Genomic DNA, 20,557 nt, shown 5'->3' on the forward strand with positions numbered 1-20,557 from the left:
AATAAAGCTCGTCTTTAATATTTTCCTGGAGAATATTTATGTTCAAAGCAGTCGATATCAGGCCAGTTAGTACATACAAAATGCCAGAGCAACTCAGCAGGTCAAGCAGCATCCATGGAGAGGAATCAACAATTCAGGAAGGGTATCTGTCACTACATCACTATTTTTGCTGTTTTTTTGCTCGACTTATTCAATTGTTTATCTGTGTATATTTCTTATTGAAATTACATATTACACTTTGTGTTTTGCACTGCACTTCAATATATTCGGATGGTGGGCTGGAGATGCATCTCCATTAAAGGAGGAGTAAGGCACTCTTTCCCTCCGCTAGCCTGCATGTCACCTTTGGGCAAGGTGTAGCACCAGCCTAGCCCTCTGATCAGAGTCTTGTGAAGCCATGGGAACAGGTGGTGGATGTCCCAAGTCCTGGTTATGCGACCACTGACACCAGGCAGACATTCTCTGAAGTGTATTAATAATGGCTGGGGTTACCCATCTTATCTTGTAAAGACACTGCCTGGAAGAAGAAAACCTCTGTAGAAAAAAAAATAACTTCTGTAGAAAAATTTGCCAAGAGCAATCATAAGACCAAAATCGCCCACGTCATATGACGCAGCACATAATGATGGTGCACTCTATAGCTGCTGCAATACAGCTCATTTCCTGACGTGTCAGTGATCATTCTCAACCCGATAGTTCCCTTGTAAGGCACTAAGTAACAAGACTTAAGTTTCTAGATCAGGCTCACCGGCAGACTTGACAAATGCTGTCAATGTTGTCTCTGTGGTATCCTCCAAATTCTCTTGCAGAGAAAGCAAACCAATATTAGCTGCTTCTCCCAGGCTAACGTCTGCAGCATCAAAGTTCTAATTATCACCCACTCACTATGACAGGCAGATCACATGTGTCTTAACACTAGATTCCCAAAAAAAAGTAGCTCTACCTTGAGCTCCATCATTGCAAGAGATCGTGACAACTTAGGAAAAGATTTGATTATGTCGTGAAAGCCTCTCTACAACAAGTTTACATCCACACTGACTTGTGGGAATCCTTGGTTCATGACAAAACACTAGAAGGAAGCAACAACTGAGATGGCACGGAGAATCTATAGTTTCCACAAGGATCCCAGAAAGAATGCACCACTTTCCCAGACAATCCATCTGCAACCTGTTGCCGTACCTGCGTCAAAGTTTGTGTATCACACAGTGGCCTCATTGGTCATTTCCAGATGCTGTTATCGCCTATAACTGCACTCAGAACACATATCGCTTACTGCTCAAACCTACTTCAGTTTACTTGTGCACAAGGAGAACATCATAGCCCTTGTCACCACACTGTTCTGAAGTCAGGACATAAAAATGCTATTTTTAAACAGAATTGACTTAGTTATTGATATTGACCATTTGGTAAACTGCGTGTGATTGAATTTCTTACTTACAAGATCAATTGCCATTCAAAATAGAGGTGTTAGAAATCAATAGAATCTACAGCATTAACTGACAACTGATGCTCCTTTGAAGTTAGTAAAGCAATTGCCCCTTGGTGGTTAGGTGTGTTTCATATTCTTCCGTTGTATTCCTATCATGTCTGTCTCCGGCACCCCCTACTGTATAAGGAGTGCTATATTCTTTAAAGACCTTTTTGGAGGTCTCTCTTCAGAGATCTCACTTGTCTGGGTTGGCTACACACTGCTGCTGTCGCCCTCGCCTATCTCGTCTGTTGTAAGCACAGGGCTGGCTCTGGCAGTCTCACTTCAGAGATCTCACTTGTCTGGGTTGGCTACAACTGTCCCAGGCAAATCTTGCCCAGACATTGTCTATAACCCTTGCCTTACCAGAACTCACACAATGCCACATAATTGGAGTGGAAGCAAATTGCTCTGCTCCAGAAGAACGAACCTAGGTTGATAATGAATGCTACAATAATATTTTGATACAATGAGGTACCAAATCATTTGCCTGTAAATACAAAATTATTGCCCATAAGTGCTAGTTATGCTGGGATTTTGTACCTTCCGTATTTACGCTGACAGTATTTTGCCCTTATTGAACCCGTTATATGGGGAAGTATTGCTCCTTGAGCAATATGTTACAACAGATGCATGCAGTCTTGCGTGCCTCTTGATGCTTGATGCTCTATTTGAGATTGTACTTTGAAATGTCTGCAATATCTTTCAGTTAGCTTCAGCTGCAAAGGCCTATAGAATATTTTGGGACAGTTGGTGCATTTTGAATTTCAGCAGAGATAGTACAATTAATCGTACAGATGAACTTTATTACAGTATTTTAGTGTTTATTAAATTCAAAACAGCCTGTTCCAAATCAATTTCTGTAGTTTCCATTGTGGAAAGCCACCCATCTTGGCCAACCAATTTTGGTTAAGCTCGGAAATGTTATCTGCTTGTTAAATTCAACCTAAATACTGAATGTTTTTATTTGGATCCAACACAGCCCAAAGCTTACTGCTCTGGTAGGTTCTTCTGTGCAGCCACCTTAAATTCACATGTGCAACTGTTACTTGTTTTTCTTTACCCCATCTTATCTGTTTGGTTTTTTAAATTGTTTTATGATCTATAATGGCCTTTGGCCTCTGTACATATCTATTTTTGGTTGTTTGAATGGAGGGTAATATTTCAATGCCAATGCTGTTTGTTTTCTTCTGTTTTCTGTGCTTGGCTACACAAAAAAATGTTTATGAGGAGGCATTTAAAGCCTTGTGCAAATGGTAAAAAGCAGTAATGAATGACTTACAGTGTCATATGCTAGTGAGGATAAGAATAGGAAGATATGCAAACATGTGTGGCTAACAAATTGGTGTAGCGAGCAGGGATTCAAATTTTTAGACCATTGGGATCTTTTCTGGAGCAGAGGTGACCTATACATGAGGGACAGGTTACAGGAGCTTTTGCTCAAGAGCAGTTATTATCCACCAACCATCATGCTCCTGAACCAACCTAGATAACTTCACTCACCTCAACACTGATGGCTGAACACAACCTGTCGACTCACTTTCAAGAACTCTACAACTCACATTCTCAATATTATTTTATTTATTATTGTTGTATTTGGACTCTTTGTTGTCTTTTCCATATTAGTTGCTTGTCAGTCTTTGTGTGTGGTTTTCCATTTATTCTATTGTATTTATTTGTTCCTCTGTGAATGCCTGCATGAAAATGAAACCTGGGAACTATAGACCCATAAGTTTAGCATCTGGAACTGGAAAGGGTTCTGAAGGATAAGATATACGTACATCAGAACGACAGCGGTTGATTAGGGGAAAATATTAAATAAAAACATAATACTCGAAATAGTAGAGTATGGTGAGAGAAACGATGTTAATGTTTGAAAGTGAAGATGCTTCATCACTTCTCAATCTCTTTATCCTGTGATATTATTCCTATTACTCTCTCCAACAATGCTATCAAAACTGCAGAATCTTTCCAGGACTTTCTGCTATTTTCCAGATTTCCAGCAGTTTCAGATTTTTATTTTTTGATGTAAAAATGGTTGAAGATGTCTGCCATTTCCTTATACCCCTATCTCAACTATAAGGGGACTGGCATTTACTATCCTTGTAAATATTTGTTCATTTTATGAGGATTACCCTTATCCTGTTTTCTCCCAGTCAATGTTTAGTTATCCTTTCCTGATATCTAAAATTCTGCTCCTTGGACATAATATAGTTCTTGCATTTCTGAGAAACATTTTCTTTTGATGTAATACTATTCTTTAACAACTTTACTCAGCCACAGGTTTAAGACATTTCATGTGAAGACTTTATTTCACAATGGTCAATTACAATATTTCATAATTCTAAAATATCTGTTGCCATCTGTTGATCTAAATTCAATTTCCTAATCTACTTTAACATATTTCCACCTCATTCCTTTGTAATTGACTCCAACATTGACTTGGTTTTCATTCTCAAAATTCCTCATATTATGATCTTTTCCCCATTTATGATACATTATTTACATTTCAACAGATCTAGAGTAGCCTGTTCCTTGGTTGGTCCACAACAGAATGTTCTAGGAAACTGTCAAGTGTGAGACTATCTTTTATGAATTAAATTTGAAGTCATGTCTACTTAATTTCTACTTGCTAATTAGGAATAATATCATTTGTCTTTTCTAGTTTACATAAAAATGTGTGACCAATCATAAATTTTTCAGCTGCAAAGGCAAGAAGTACATTGAATGGGGGAAAGAAGCCTGGAGTATAGGTTATCAGGTTATGACATATTTAAGAGTTTTTGTATCCTATCTTTTAAAACTGAGAAAGGTTATGGGAATTGTAATCATTATTTTCCATTTGATAATATTGTAGAAAATTCTTATTGTTGTACACTCCCACTAACAATGCTTCATGCCAGCCTCTGATAGAATGTTGCACAACAGGATCATAAAAGAATATTTATAACTGAGTCCAGTGTGCAGGGCAGCCACTAGTTTTTTTTGGCTATGTTTAGCCCATTTAAGGAGGCTGTTTGACTAACATTGTTCTCTTTCACAGTTTAGAAAAAATTGGATTACCACAAATGTAAAATCTGTATTTCATTTTCCTGTGTGTTTGGATATCTTGTTCTACGAGTAGTCATGATTTTAATGCTTTGGAATTTTTTCCTCTGTCAGATCTTAACTAATAAGATTTGGTCATTAAGCTCTTTGAGATTTCTCTGCCATTCATCAAGAACATGATTGATCTTGGTACTTTTATCTAGCACTATACCCAAAGACTCCCACTCGACGGACTCCCTTTACACATTCCCCACCTCAGGAAATTATCCAACATAATCAAGGACTCCTGCACTATGGTCATTCTCCGTTTTCTTCCTCCTGATGGGCAAAAAATCAAAAAGCTTGGGAGCATGTACTACTAGGCTGAAGAACTGGTGATACACACTCTTAATGTGGTGTCCCACTTATCAAACTCTTGAACAAGCCAAAAGGCGAAAAGGTGAATTCTTCATCTTGCAATTTGTTTCATCACGGCTCTTGCACTTTATTTGTCTACCTGCTTTGCAATTACAGAGAAAGGACAATCTTTTTTTTCTCTAAGCACATCAATGTACTTGTGTATGGTAAGATCTGCCTGAGTGGTGCACAAATAAACACATTTCACTTTACACAATATGTCACAACCTGACAATAATATTCCAAAACAAATTTCTGGCTACTTGAATGAAGATCTTCCACAGTGATGAGGCATAGAGAATTCTAATGGTTGATCTTCTGAAGAAATTTCTACTCTCTCACCCTTAAATGGCGTACCATGCACACTGAAAGTGTGCCCCTAATCTTAACTCCTCAGTCAGAGGGAAAATCCTTTCTGTACCTAGCTCGTCATCCCCTTCTATTAAATTTATAAATTCTATCATGACTATAGGTGTTTGAAGGTGTTGAGGAACTAAGACTCCATTAGCCATCTCCATCCAGCAAATGAAAAATCTAACTGACCATTCACACAGGCATCCCTATCCCTATCCCTAGTAGGTGAATAACAACATCGACAGTTTCCTGTGACCACCTAAGGAACATAACACCAGAGAAGAGCTAGAAATTTTCCTTTATTATTTCTTTTATTGTTCAGTGCTGGGGTGTGGAATGTAAGAGCAGGGAGGTTATGGTCAACATTCCCTCTTTTCTTTTGAGCTGCGCAGACCAACCATTGCTCTGAGGAATAAATTTTTACACTGCCTGAAAATAGCGCAGCACTTTAAATCACAAACAAGAGAAAATGTGCAGATGCTGGAAATCTGAGCAACACACAAAATGCTGGAGGAACTCAGCAGGTCGGGCAGCACTTATGGAAAGGAGTATGGTTGACGTTGCTCGAAACATCGACCGTACTCCTTCCCATAGTTGCTGCCTCACCTGCTGAGTTCCTCCAGCATTTTGTGTGTGTTGCTCGGCACTTTAAATATTTTTTTGTAATATGTACATCAATCAAACACAAACCACAGCACACAATGCAATATCAGGCAATTAAAACAACTGATAGGCGCAGTGACAAAAGTAAAGTGTTTTGACTAGATGGCATCAGTGTTCAGTGGGCCAGCAGTTTATTAACCATGAGCCACCGACCTCCATTCCGTGTTTATTGTTACAATTTGTAACGGTATGGTAACTTGAAACACATAAACACTAGTGTTTCAATGTATTTACATTGTCAAAGTAAAGGTTGTGGTATGGTTAATATTTAGAAAACTTATGGGTTATATTCATGAAAACAATTAATTACAGGCTATTTCACAATTATATTAACATAGATTTCTAAATTATTACCATAATTGCAAAATTATCTTAACATTATATAAAAGAAAATTTCAGTTGTGCGCCAACAAAGGCTACGTGCATGGGAGCATTTCAGTTACAGTGTGGCCATGCACCCGCGTAGCCTAGAGGGAACATTGGTTATGGCGCAATTATGTAAAACTTCATTTGGAGCATAGCTGAAATAGTATGTACAGTTTTGGTTGTCATATTAAAGAAGGACTTAATTGCCATAATTGCATGGAGAGAATCAAGATGTGATTCACCAGAATATGGTCTGAAAGAAGCATTTAATTTAAGAGATACTGAGTAAGTTGGGGTTCTTTCAAGCAGTGAGGGGAAAACTGATTTGAAATGTACAGATGAAAGGTATAAATAGGGTGCATAGTGGAAAAAGTATTCTACCTCGCAGGTGTCAAGGACAGAGGGGAGTAGAGTTGGCTAGGACTTTGGAGAGAAGTTGAAGATTTTAGTTGAGGGTGGTTGAAATCTGGAAGTATTGCATTAGTGGGTGGTGCAACAATTAGAATGCTATGACGTGAAATGATTATGAGTTAGGTGCTGGAAAATGAGATGACTATGTAGATGGGTATTTAATAACCAGCATAGACATGGGTAGGCCATACTCTGACTCTAAATGAGAAAGCATACAGGTGCTGAAAGGTTTCAAATCTTATCTCAAAATTATTTTTCTCCCCATTAGGGAGAGTGAGATTTATTTTGCTGCAGTAAGTGGGTACTTATTACTGAGGCAAACCAGCTAGTGAGTTCAAGGCTCCATGCATAATCTGTGTGGATTTTGTAAACCATTTTAGTATTGCTAATATGGTGAAAGTTTAAAAAAAAGCCTTTCTATGGTTAGTGTTTCTGATGTGCTGAGCTATGCTGGAAAATACACGTTTGTAAGTAATGAAAATTCTGAATTTTCTCTTGTCTTCATATTTGGATATTTTTTCAAAGTGATCTGTTATTACCAATAGTAACAAAACCTGTTGTGTTGTACAATGGAATGATTCAGAAATTTAGAGCTTAAGTTTGCCAAAGCTGTCATCCAGTGTTCCCTGCAGATTGTATCATTTGAGACACAAGAAATTCTGTAGATGTTGGAAATTCAGAGTCGTTCACACAAAATGCTGGAGGAACTCAACAGATCAGGCAGCATCCATAGAGAGGAATAAACAATCAATGTTTCGGGCGAAATCATATGGGAATTGAAATGCTTCAAATTCCTGAATGCTAATGCAAAGTCAGTGTTAATCTTTACAGTTTGGTGTTTGGGAGTAGCTACTATTGTGTCTTTTTTTCCCCTGAAGGGTGGAATGTTTAATTTCAAAAATAAAATTTACTCCTGATATTTTAAAGATACTAAAGTGTCTAAGCTCTCTTTACTATCATAGTGTCATCTGGTCTAGACATTCTGTGTACAAAGCTTCAGTGCCACTACTGTGGCCTATTTGAACAATGGTGTTTGCAGGGCATCTTGGTGCTCAATGGTGGTGAGACCTTAGATTGCAGTCATTCCCTACCAGGTCTCCATGTTGGTGTCACCAATCTTCAGCACACTCCTTAACACCTACTCTTGCAGCCTGAAATGTGCCTGACTGCATTGACGACTGGGTATCTGGTGCAAGAAGACTGTTTCAGGGCTGACCAGAGCATACCTTTCACTGAGCTGATAATCTTCCTGGAAGCACTTACAAAGCAGTATTTCACTAAACAGGAACACCATGCCTATTGGAGATTATGGGGATAGTGCAGGGAAATGGTACTTGCTGATGCAGGATTAGAGGAGCAAGTGGTCTCCTCTTTCTTTATCCTGTTGAAAGACCAGATACTATTTGCTTACTTTTCTACCCAGATCGTTGCCTTGTGAAAATTATTCTGATGAATAGGACAAATTTCTTTTATTCTGTCTGGGCACCCTCCAACCTGATGACACAAATATCAATTTCTCCTGCCAGTGAACAAATTTTTCCCCCTTCTATTCCGCTCCGTGACCTTTTAGTACTTCTCACCTGTCTATGACTACCCCCTGGGTCCCCTCCTCCTTACCTTTCTTCCGTTGTCCACTCTCCTCTCCTATCAGATTCTTTCTTCTTTAGCCCTCCCACCCACCTGGCTTCACCTATCACCTGCCAGGTTGCCTCTTTACCCCTCCCCCACCTGTTTATTCTAGCATCTTTCCCTCCCTTCTCAGTCCTGGTGAAGGGTCTCGGCCCGAAACATTGACTGTTTACTCTTTTCCATAGATGCTGCCCGGCCTGCTGAGTTCCTCCAACATTTTGTGTGTGCGTGTGTTGCTTTAAATTATTTTATGTTCAGTTGATAAAAATGTGCCAATTGTTAAGTTTGGATCATTGTTTTACAAAGTGGATGAGTGATCTAGCCATAACTTGGTGCACACTGATTGGAACTACATGCTTCTGCCATGCCTTCCCTGTACAGTAAGTAGGTGGTTAATGGAATATCCACCAGTTCCAACAAATCTGTTTTGCTTTTAAACCAGTGTAACCCTTTACAGTGTCATTTGTAAGATTGGGGTTCAATTGCTGCCTCTGTCTGCAAGGAGATTCCCTGTGCTTGTGTGGGTATCCTCCAGGTGCTCTGGTTTCCTCCCACAGTCCAAAGATTTGAGTTAGGGTAGCACACACAAAATGCTGGAGGAACTCAACAGGCCACGCAGCATCTGTGGAAAAGAATAAACAGTCGACGTTTCAGGCCGAGACCCTTCCCCTCCAGTCCTGATGAACATTGACTGTTTACTCTTTTCCACAGATGCTGCTTGGTTTCTCCAGCATTTTAGAAACATAGAAAACATACAGCACAATACAGGCCCTTCGGCCCACAAAGCTGTGCTTTACCCATAGCCCTCTATTTTTCTAAGCTCCATATAGCCATCCAGGAGTCTCTTAAAAGACCCTATCGTTTCTGCCTCTACCACCGACACTGGCAGCCCATTCCACGCACTCACCACTCTCTGCGTAAAAACAACAACAACAACAACAACAACAACTTACCCCTGACATCTCCTCTGTACCTACTTCCAAGCACCTTAAAACTATGCCCTCTCATGCTAGCCATTTCAGCCCTGGGGAAAAACCTTTGACTATCCTCACGATCAATGCCTCTCATTATCTTGTACACCTCTATCAGGTCACTTCTCATCCTCCAAGGAGAAAAGGCCAAGTTCACTCAACCTATCCTCATAAGGCATGCTCCCCAATCCAGGAAACATCCTTGTAAAACGCATTTTGTGCGTGTTGCTTGGATTTTCAGCATCTGCAGATTTTCTCGTGTTTGAGTTAGGGGTGGTAGGTTGTGGGCATGTTATGTTGGCACCAGAAGTGTGGCAACAGTTGCATCTTGCCCCTAGCACATCTCCAATACAAGTGATGCATTTTAATATATATGTGACAATAAAGCTTCTTAAATAAGGTACATAACTGCATGGAAAGGATGTTACAGTTTGGTTGTGCAGGTGATTGTTAACATGTTGTTGACATCAACAGGAATGAATGACCTAATACTTTGTTTTTCCCTTGAGCTCATGAGAATTCCCCTACCTGGATGCAGTTATAAGCTAGAGCGACTCGCTCTAAATCTTTTATCAGCACCACCTTGAACTCAGCAACATCTGCTTGCAAGTGAGGGCAAGTCCTGTTGGAGTCAATTTCTTTCCCCCACCTTCCCTATTTCTGTGGATATACATGTCACCATTTACTCATCCCCTTGAAAGCCATAATTACAGGAGACGGGCAAAAGAAGCCAATTAATGGTACAGGAAGGAGACAGCAGATACTGGAAATCAGGATCAACACTATTTCCTTAACAATTTTGTTTTAACAGTTAGTGTTGCTGTCCCTGAGCTGGAGATCTGGTTGACCACTCTTTGACCTGTTTGGCATGGTGACCCTGCCAGGAACCAAAGCATAAAGCCCTGACTCCAGCCAACATAGGTCTCCAGGTCATTGAGACACGCAAGTCTCCAAACCACGTCAATTGGTTGTCCTCTTGATCCCTGAACACCACCAGAGACGAAGGACCTTCATTGCTGCCCTAAATGCCAGTAGTGTAATGGGCAGTAAGTAACAATCAACACACACAATGTGCTAGAGTGCTCCTCCGGTCAGGCAGCATCTATGGAGGAATGTTAGCCAACACACTGAATAGCTGCTATCTAGATTGTGCCTGAGGGTAATGTATGCCGATTTTAAAACATTCAAAAGCAAATCCGATGAATACTTAATGGGAAGAAAATGGGTTAGCATAATGCTTTGCAGCACTACAGATCAGTGTTCAATTCCTGCTGCCATCTGCAAGTAGTTTGGGTGTTCTCCCCATGACCATGTGAGCTTCCTCCAGCTCCTCTGATTTTGTCCCACATTCCAAAGATGTAGGGGTTAGAGTTGGTAAGTTGTGGCCATGCTATGTTGGCACTGGAAGCATGCCCTTAATTGCGGTTTGCCCCAGCATATATTTGGACTGTTTTGGTCATTCATGCAACTGATGCATTTCACTATGTTTCGATGTCGATGTGACAAAACACTAATCATAATCTTACTCTCTCTAGATGTTCTCCTTATAATGTGACTTTCTATAATGTGGAATTTATTAGGAATGTAACTCTCATGTAACTTGACGTATGCAGGATCGTCAATGCCATCATTATGTACCGTCATATGACGTAGGCAAACAGGTCTTTCCGTGACCATGATTGTTCTTGGCAAAGTTTTCTACAGAAATGGTTTGCCATTGCCTTCTTCTGGACAGTGTCTTTGCAGTACAGGTGACCTCAGCTATTATCAATTGAGAGATTGCTTGGCATCAGTGGTTGTATAACCAGGACTTGTGACATGCACTAGCTGCTCATACGACCATCCACCACCTGCTCCCATGGCTTCATGTGTCCATGATCGGGGGGCTAAGCAGGTGCTACACCTTGCCCAACGGTGACCTGCAGGCTAGTGGAGGGAAGGAGCATCTTATACCTCCTTTGGTAGAGATGTATCTCCACCCCACCACCCAAGTATCCAGGATGAAATCAATAAAACTTTTATCAGGTCTCATACTTGCTAATGCTGCTGAAAAGAGGAATTTGTAGAGAATTGAGGACTGGGTTGGATTTGGCTCTGATAATGACTTGCCCATTGGGCCAGAAGTGCTCTGTACACAGGTGGATTTCACAGCCAAAATAAAATAATCGTTCAGTTGGATTTTCCAAGCTGATGTTGGTTGGTTGGGTGATACCTAACAATTTCAGAACCTTGAAGTTTACTGTTGAAGTTTGCTTAACTTTACTATTTCTATTGACTTTAAAGTTCTGAAATTATCAGGTTTTAAATTTAATCTCTATCAGTAGTGTGTTCAGAAAAATATACACTTGGTGGCCATTTTATTAGGTACACCGGTACACCAGCTTGTTAATGCCTAATTAGCCAATCATGTGGCAGTGACTCTGTGGATAAAAGCATGTAGACATAGTCAAGATGTTCATTTGTTGTTCAGACCAAACATCAGAATGGGGAAGAAATGTGATCCAAGTGACTTTGACCATGGAATGATCGTTGGTGCTAGACGGAGTGGTTAGAGTATCTCCTGGGATTTTCACGCAGGACAGTCTCTAGAGTTTGCAGAGAATGGTGCGAAAAAAAACATCCTATGGGTGAAAACAGGTCAGAGAAGAATGGCCAGGCTGGTTCAAACTGACAGGAAGGTGACCGTGACTCAAATAAAGGCTGACTTATACTTGTGCGTAGGCTCTATGCTGTAGCCTACACAAGTGGCCTACGCCATCGTGAGCATTTATAATTGTGCGTTAGTGTATCTGCGTTGCTCTGCAATTCACCGCCAAAACGCTAGTTGGCGGTGGGGTTTCTATGCCACTGTGTTGAGTTTCTTTGTGTACTTCAAACAATAGTGACTGAAACTGAGTGCATCATGTTGGAGTTGGAGCTAATAAGTGTTGAGCAAGAGTTACTTTTATTGAAATTACTGCAAGGCAGAAAAGGGAGAAGACGTTGGAGGAGATGGTGTGTACGTCCATTGAACGGTTTGAGGCAGAAGGAGGGTGAATTTTCTGTGTTTGTCCGGCCACTGAGAGACATGGACAAGGAAATGCATTTCAAATATTTTCGGATGTCGGCAGGTAGACTTGACGATTTGGTTCATCGTCTCCAAGCGGACCAATCACAGTTGTTGTGGTCTGCGTCACCGCAACGCGTAGTTACATTTTTGGGGAGGTGCCTACGACGTAGAATTGACACAGAAGTATAAATTGGCCTTAACAGTGGCGTAAGGAAGAGTGTCTCTAAATGCATAACATGTTGAAACTTGACGTGGATGGGCTACAGCAGCAGAGGACCACGAATGTACACTCAGTAGGCACTTTTTTAGGTACAAAAGCTACCTAATAAAGTGGCCATTGAGTGCATTCAGTTATTCTAATGACAATATTGAGATGTTAGAGTAAATTTAGAATATCATTTTATATCCTCTCTTATCAGATCATTAAGCTTCTGAAGCCGAGCAAAGCGTTTCTAGGCAAACTGATACTGTCTAATGTTTGCTGATTTATTTTCAAACAACAAGATTTAAATTAGAAACACAAGCAATTCTGCAGATGCTGGAAATCCAGAAACACAAAAGTGCTGGAGGAACTCAGCAGGTCAGTATGCATCTATGGAGAGGAATAAACAGTCGGTGTTTCAGACTGAGACTCCATCAGAGCTGGCTGATTTAAATTGGAGCAGCTGAACTGGTGCTTGATGTCTGCAGATTGACTGCTCGCTTGAGGTCCATCACTTGTAGCCCATTCAGCTCAGCAAAAGTAGCACATACCATGTGCTCTGCAGGGTTGCATGAAATAACGTGCTATGTTATCCCAGCCTCGTTCCCAGAACTTGTAAATTAATGCACTGTGTGCAGATTCAGAGAGCAAACTGTGAATAACACGAGGGATCAGCAAGGCTATTTTTTTTGTTTACAGCAGCTTCTGCAGCACGCAAGGGAGTCCAATTTGACTGCTTCTGGCGCTGACCAGTGGAGTTGATCCTTGTTTATGGGCAGCCTAATTCTGCTTTTATGCAGCCAATCCCCTTTAGGACATATCAAAATATATGGGTTAGGAGCAGCAGTAAGTAACTTGGCCTCTTGAAACTGAGAAACAATTTGCCACGTCAGTAATAATGTAATCCACTGTTGTCCCCATTGGTTTCTTAAGAATCTACTTAAACTTAATATTGTTCTCTCAGGAGGAGCATTCTTCAGTGCACTATTGAAAACTTTTAACACATTAAGTTTGGATGCAACTAGCAATTCTCAATCCTTGAGTTCTTGGCTGCATCGTGGATCCTCTTGCCAGTGAGTGTGACTTGTGATGCCTTTGAAGTGTTGACTTGGCTTAATGGTGGCACTCTGTTCTTTGGTTACTTTTTTGCCAATTTCACATGGTGACATTTTGTAGTCGGTGAAGAAGGAACCTCTGTAACACCAATGCACTTCACAGGAGCTAAATTTATTTTGGGCGAAAGTAACTTTATTTATTTCCTTTAGTCTGAGCAACCTGTTTTAGTGAATCTGTTGGATTTATTGCCACAGATGGCTGTAGAGGCCAAGCCATTAGGTGTATTTAAAGCAGAGATTGATAGGTACTTAATTCGTAAAGGCATCAAATGAGGAGAAGGCAAGAGAATGGGGTTGAAAGGGATAATTAATCAGCCATGATGGAATAGCAGAGCACGTTTGATGGTCTGAATGGCCAAATTCTGCTCCTGAATGATCATTCAATCAGCTTATGAAATAGATTTTAAAATGTAGCTATTTTAAAAGGAAGCCAAATTTAAATTGGAAGGAGTTCAGCCTTTGATATCACAGCCTCTTGTGCTTCCTGGGAACTTGTTACCTATCACCTTCCAGTTTGTGCTTCTTTCCCCCTTCCTTTTCAGACCTGATGAAGGGTGTCGGCGCAAAACATCGACTGTTTATTCCCCTCCATAGATGCTGCTTGACCAGCTGAGTTCCTCCATCATTTTGTGTGTGTGTGTGTGTATGTTACATGTCAAAAAGTTTGCAATTGCTTGAGTTATTCCCAGATAGTTCCAGGTTGTGACTTTAAATGAGTGTCTCATTTTTTTTAAACCAGACGGGCCCATCTGCGACTTTGCTTGGAACGCTTGAAAGAATTGGTACCAGTGGGAGCAGAGAATACAAGACATACCACACTAAGTTTACTTATGAAAGCCAAATTACACATCAAGGTAAGCTGTGGGGAGAAATTCTGTAACCTTGTTACTTCTGCAGAAAACTTCCATCTCAGCATCAGAACTGCTGGCCATTAGATGTTATCGAATGTAACGACTTCATGGCAATCAGATATGTTTTCCTAGTAACTGAACTGTGTGGTTCATGTTTTCTAGACATTGTTTACACTTTTGACAGCAGACAAAAGTATTTCTAATGGCATGGCCTGCATAACTACATAGTCTATTTTCTTCAGCTGTTATTGGATGCTACTCTTTCATTGTTACAGAGTCCCGATGAAAGGTCTCCACCCAAAACATCGACTCTTTATTCCTTTCTACAGATGCTACCTGATGTGCTGATTTCCTTGAGCATTTTGTGTGTGTTCTCTGAATTTCCAGCATCTGCATATCTCTTGTGTTTATTCTTTGTGTTGCTCCTATAAGTGTTTTGTGGTTATCGTTGATGACTGATACCTCAAAGCCCATGCTTTGCACTGTCATTTAAATTTAGATCTGTGAAAGTCCTTAGAGATGAAGTGGAAGGGAGATATTGCCTCACCAATAATATTACGAGAATTGGTTTGTTAATGTGACATTTACCGTGATACAGAGAAAAGCTTGCCTTGCATACTGTTCGTACAGATCAGATCATTACTCAGTGCATTGAGACAGAACAAGGTGACAATGTAGAATAAAGTGGAACAACTACAGAAAAAGTTCAGTGCAGGTAAATAATAAGATACAAGATCATATCAAGGTAGAGTGTAAGGGCAAGAGTCCATTTTATTATACTAGGGAACTATTCGATAGTCTTATAACAACAGGGTAAAAGATGTTCTTGAGCCTTGTTGTAAGTGCTTTCAGACATTTTTTATCTTCTGCCCAATGGAAGAGGGGAGAAGAGAGAATGTCCAGGATGTGTGGGGTCTTTGATTATGCTGGCTGTTTTACTGCTGGCAGTGAGAAGTATAGACAGAGTCTACGGAGGGGAAGCTGCTTTCCATGAAGTGCTGAGCTGTGTCCAAAAGTCTCTGCAGTTTCTTGCAGTCTCAGCTGGAGCATTTGCCATACCAAGCCATTATGACTCAGTAATTCTATGGTGCATTGATTAAAAATCAGTGAGGATCAACCGGGACTTGCCAAATTCCTATTGACTCCTGAGAAAGTAGATATGTTGGTGAGCATTCATGGCTGTGTGGTATTCGTGGTTGAACTGAGACAGGCTATTGGTAATGTTCACTCCTAGGAACTTGAAGCCCTTAACACTCAGGTAGATCAGTATATCCAGTTGACAAAAGCTTATCCTTGGAATATTGAGCATGTTTTACTTTCATATTTATACAGACCCCTGATCTACTGGTCAGTGTGAACAAAACAATTTTTAAAAAATTTCCAAATGTCCGTTACCAAGCCCTCACCACGCTCCCTCAGAAGGCAATGTTCATCTCTACATTGTTCATTCGTTTGCTCTAAGTCTCCACCTTGTAACAACCTTCCTTCCACCTCTGATTCCAATTTAAATATGTTCAGTTTCTAACTTTGCCTTGTTCAAATGGGGCATATGGTGACGTAACAGTGTAACGTTATTACAATGCCAGCGATCCAGTTTAATTCAGCTGCTGTCTGTACGTTTTCCCTGTGTCCACGTGGATTTCCTCTGGGTGCTCTGGCTTCCCCCAAGCATTCATAAGACTAATTGGTTAATAGGTCATGTAGGTGTAATTGGACAGCACTGGCCTATTGGGCCACAAGGGCCTGTTAACATGCTGTTTCTCAAAATAAATAATCAGGTTTTTTCAGGATTCCCAGGATGTGCAGGTTTTTCCTCTTTAAAGTAATTGTCTTTCCTTCTAGACACTTGAAGAAGGTGACAGAAGGGCTCTGCACCAGATTGACCAGCTACAACGGGAGCAGCGTCATTTGAAGCGGCAGCTGGAATTGCTTAACATAGAGAGGACGCGAATGGATAGCATAGGATCAACTGTTTCTTCAGAGAGATCAGACTCTGATCAAGGTAATATTTTATAGAGAGCTTCCATTTAGTACAAAATGATTGGTTAATCTATAACCAATCACAAACTTCTCGCACTGGTATCGCAATCAAAATTCTTCTTAACTCTCACATAGTTGCAAAATTGTTTCAGAGATACAGTACTGTGCAAAAGTCTTAGGCATGAAGCTTCTGGAATACCAGTTGGACCACAATTATAGCAGCAGGAGTAGGCTTGTTGACCCCCCTCAAATCTGTCCTGCCATTTTAATTTTAGCAGATTTGTTCCAGAAAGTAATCTATATCAACTCTTAGGCTGCGGAAATCATAAGACGATAAGATGTAGGAGCAGAATTAAGCCATTTTGCCCTTTAAGCCTGCTCCTCATTCCATTATATCTGACTTTTTTCCTCAATGTACCTCTCCCACCTTCTCCTCATAATTCTTACTTCCCTTACGAATCAAGAGTCTATCAGTAACGCTAGAAAGTCTGCAGATGCTGGAAATCCAGAGCAACACGCGCACAAAATGCCTCCTCTTCAGTCCTGAAAAAGGGTCTCTTCCCGAAACATTGACTATCTATTCATTTCCATGCATGCTGCCTAACCTGCTGAATTCCTCCAACATTTTGTGTCTGTTGCTCAAGAGCCTATTGGTCTTTACTTTAAACACACTCAAAATCTTGGCCTCCACAGCTCTCTGTGGTAATGACTTCTACAGATTAACCCTCTCTACTGGAAGAAATTCTTCTTCTTCTCGGCTCTAAAGGGATGCTCTTTGAAACTGTGCCAAATATGTAATTTCTGAGTTTGTTGATGATTCAAGACTAAGTGGGAATGTAAGTAGTGATGAGAACGATAGGAGATAGCGACAAGCTCAGTGATTAGACAAAAAACACGAGATGGGGGCAAAATAAGGTTACTCAGTTCAATAGAAAAACAAATATTGAGTGCTTCTTGAGATGGTGAAAGATTGAGAATTGTTTCAAAGGACTTTGAAAACAAGCCACTAAATGCTAATGTTTTGCAACAATTTTAAAAAGCAATTAGGAAGAAAAATGGTATGTTGCCCTTTATGTTTAAAGGAATTGCATAGAGGGATAAAAGATGTGTTAGTCTAGTTTGCAGGGTCTCGGTGAACATATTTAGAGCATTGCGTACATTTTTCTGCATAAGCTGAGAGTTTAAAAAATATATATCCTTGCTATACAGGGAATGTGATGAAGGTTTACCAGATATGCTTCTGAAATGGTGGACTGTCATTTGAAGAAGATTTGAGTGAGCGAGGCCACTGTGCTCTAGTTTTAGGAGGGATGACTTCGAAAACATACAAAATTCTGAGAGAGTAGATACCAGGGAAGGTATTTGCTTTGGCCAAAATGTTATTGCTACAGTCTCAAATTAATGGCAAGGCTGTTCAGGACCGTTGTGAGGATATATTTTTAGGAAGTCTTTACCATAGAAGATTATAGATGCTCAGTATTGATTACTTTCAAAGTGAAGATCAATTGAATTTTGGAATTGAAAGAATAAAGGGGTAAGGTGGGAAAAATATCACATAGAAGATCACATAAAATATCACATAGAAGATCAGCCATTTCAAGCTGAATGATTAAATTGGACTGAAGGCCCTACTCCATTACTATTTCTCGTATTCTAATCATTGACTTGATTTGTTCTTATGTTCTTCTTCGTGAAGACGGAGCCAAATTCAGCTAATTGTTCTCCCCATAAATGCTGCTTGACCCACTGAATTATAGAGCAATACAGCATGATGCAGTTCATCGGGCCCAACCCAGTCCATGCCAACTATGGACCCAACAAGCTAGTCCCAATTTCCTGTGTTCGGCCCATATCCCTCAATGTCCTGCTCCTCCTTGTAACTACCTAAGTGCTTCTTAAATAATATTATTGTACCTACTTCAACCACATCTTTGACTATCTCCTGCATTCCATTCATATCACATGGTTCAAATCAGTTGAGCGAGAATTGGCCACTTGTCCCTGCGACCTTGTTCTGCAGTTCAATAGATAAACACTGATTTAATTGTTATCTCCATCTCAGTATTCCTGCCAATATTGGGTAGACTTTCATTACTTTAGTTATCCTGTATCTATCCATCTGTCCTCCCTCCCTCCCTCCCTCCCAATGAGTCTGCGCCACCCAATTTCAGCCACGTGACCATTAACCTACTAACCCAGGGACAGGGTTACCCTTGTCCTTACCTACCACCCAACCAGCCTCCGGATCCAGCACATTATCCTCCACAGCTTCCGCCATCTTCAACAGGACCCCACCACTAAGCACATCTTTCCCTCTCCACCCCTCTCCGCTTTCAGCAGGGATCGGTCCCTCCGCGACTCCCTTATCCACACGTCCCTCCCCAAGGATCTCCCACCCGGCACTTATCCCTGTAAGCGTAAGTGCTACACCTGTCCCTACACCTCATCTCTTACAACCATTCACGGCCCCAAGCAGACCTTCCAGGTGAGAGAACACTTCACTTGTGAGTCTGTTGGGGTCATCTATTGCATCCAGTGCTCCCGGTGCGGCCTCCTCTACATCGGTGAAACCCGACGCAGATTGGGGGACCGCTTCGTTGAGCACCTCCACTCCGTCCGCCACAACACAGAATCTCACGGTAGCCATCCGCTTCAATTCTGCTTCCCATTCCCATTCAGATATGTCCATACATGGCCTCCTCTACTGCCATGATGAAGCTAAACTCAGGTTGGAGGAGCAACACTTCATATACCGTCTAGGTAGTCTCCAGGCCCTTGGTATGAACATAGAATTCTCCAACTTCTGGTAATTCCCTCCCCCTCCCTTCCTCTATCCCTATGTCACTCTACCCCCTCCCCCAGCTCCCTCATGGTTCCGCCTCCTTCTTCTACTATCCATTGTTTTCAGGGCTGTGACGTCAATGCTTCCCCTCCCCCACCCCTTTGTCTTTCAAATTACTGATCTTTCAACTGAAGCTACAAGCATTCTTCAAATCCTTCCCAATCTTTCATTCTTCAGTCCTGACAAAGGGTTCCGGCCTGAAACATCAACTCATCGTTTCTAACTGATGCTGCCGGACCTGCTGAGTTCATCCAGCGTACTGAAAGTGTTGCTTTGATCACAGCATCTGCAGATTATTTTGTGTTAACCTACTAACCCATACATCTTTGGAGTGTGGGAGGACCGGAACACCTGGAGGAAGCCCATGCAGTCACAGAACAAATGTACTTGCATACAGCGATGGAAATTGAACCCAGGTCACTGATGCTATAATAGCGCTACTCCAACTGCTATGCTACAGTGCCAACCCAATATCTAACCGGTGTTTAAATATTTTGTCTTTCACTGCCTTTAATTCAGTGTTCCAAAAAGTCCCAGCACTCTGAGAAAGGAACTTTCTCTCATTCATCTTAAATGGTTGACCTCTTCGTTTTTAAACAGTCACATCTAATTCTAGATTCTCTGACAAAATCACTTTCTCTCCACATTCATCATGTCTGTAAGGGGTTTGTATGTTCTTCCCGTGACTGCGCGAGTTTCCTACAGATGCTCATGTTTCCTCCCACATTCCAAAGGCGTGCAGTTGTTTGTTAGTTGCTTGCATGCTGCGTTGGTGCTGAAAGCATGTTGACAGTCGCGGGCTGTCCCCAGCACATCTTGGGGACTGATGCAAGTGGCACATTTCGCTGTGACAAATAAAGCTGATCTTTCATCTTTGTCAAGCTCCCATTCACTCTTCTGAATTCTAGTGGATGCGAACGTTCCTCATGAAATGGCTTGCTCATTCCAGATAGCAGTCAAGTAAAACTTCTCTGAATTACTTCCAAAGCATCTGCATCCATCCATAAACAAGGAGACTAGTAACAGCAGAGTGTGCTCCAGATTTGGTCTCACCAATGTCCTATATAAACTATAGCATAACCTCCCACATTTGTATTCAGTCCCCCAGGCTATATTAATATCTGCATTCTAGCCTCTTGTGAACCATAATCTGGGACGTCATGGCTATTTAGATTCATTTAACTTTCCTTTTCCAAGCTGAACCCTGTTACA

General features: G+C 41.0%; 1 protein-coding gene across 1 annotated transcript in view; it reads left to right on the forward strand.

The window, feature by feature from the left end:
• mxd1 (MAX dimerization protein 1) overlaps positions 1–20,557 on the forward strand; it is a 43,587-nt gene that overhangs the window by 11,376 nt on the left and 11,654 nt on the right. The window contains exons 4-5 of the mRNA XM_072266649.1: positions 14,412–14,526; positions 16,366–16,525. Coding sequence (XP_072122750.1) covers positions 14,412–14,526; positions 16,366–16,525 — 275 coding nt within the window. The remainder of the gene's footprint in view (positions 1–14,411; positions 14,527–16,365; positions 16,526–20,557) is intronic.

The sequence above is a fragment of the Mobula birostris genome, chromosome 8 (genome assembly GCF_030028105.1).
Source record: "Mobula birostris isolate sMobBir1 chromosome 8, sMobBir1.hap1, whole genome shotgun sequence".
In the NCBI taxonomy this organism is placed as follows: Eukaryota; Metazoa; Chordata; class Chondrichthyes; order Myliobatiformes; family Myliobatidae; genus Mobula; species Mobula birostris.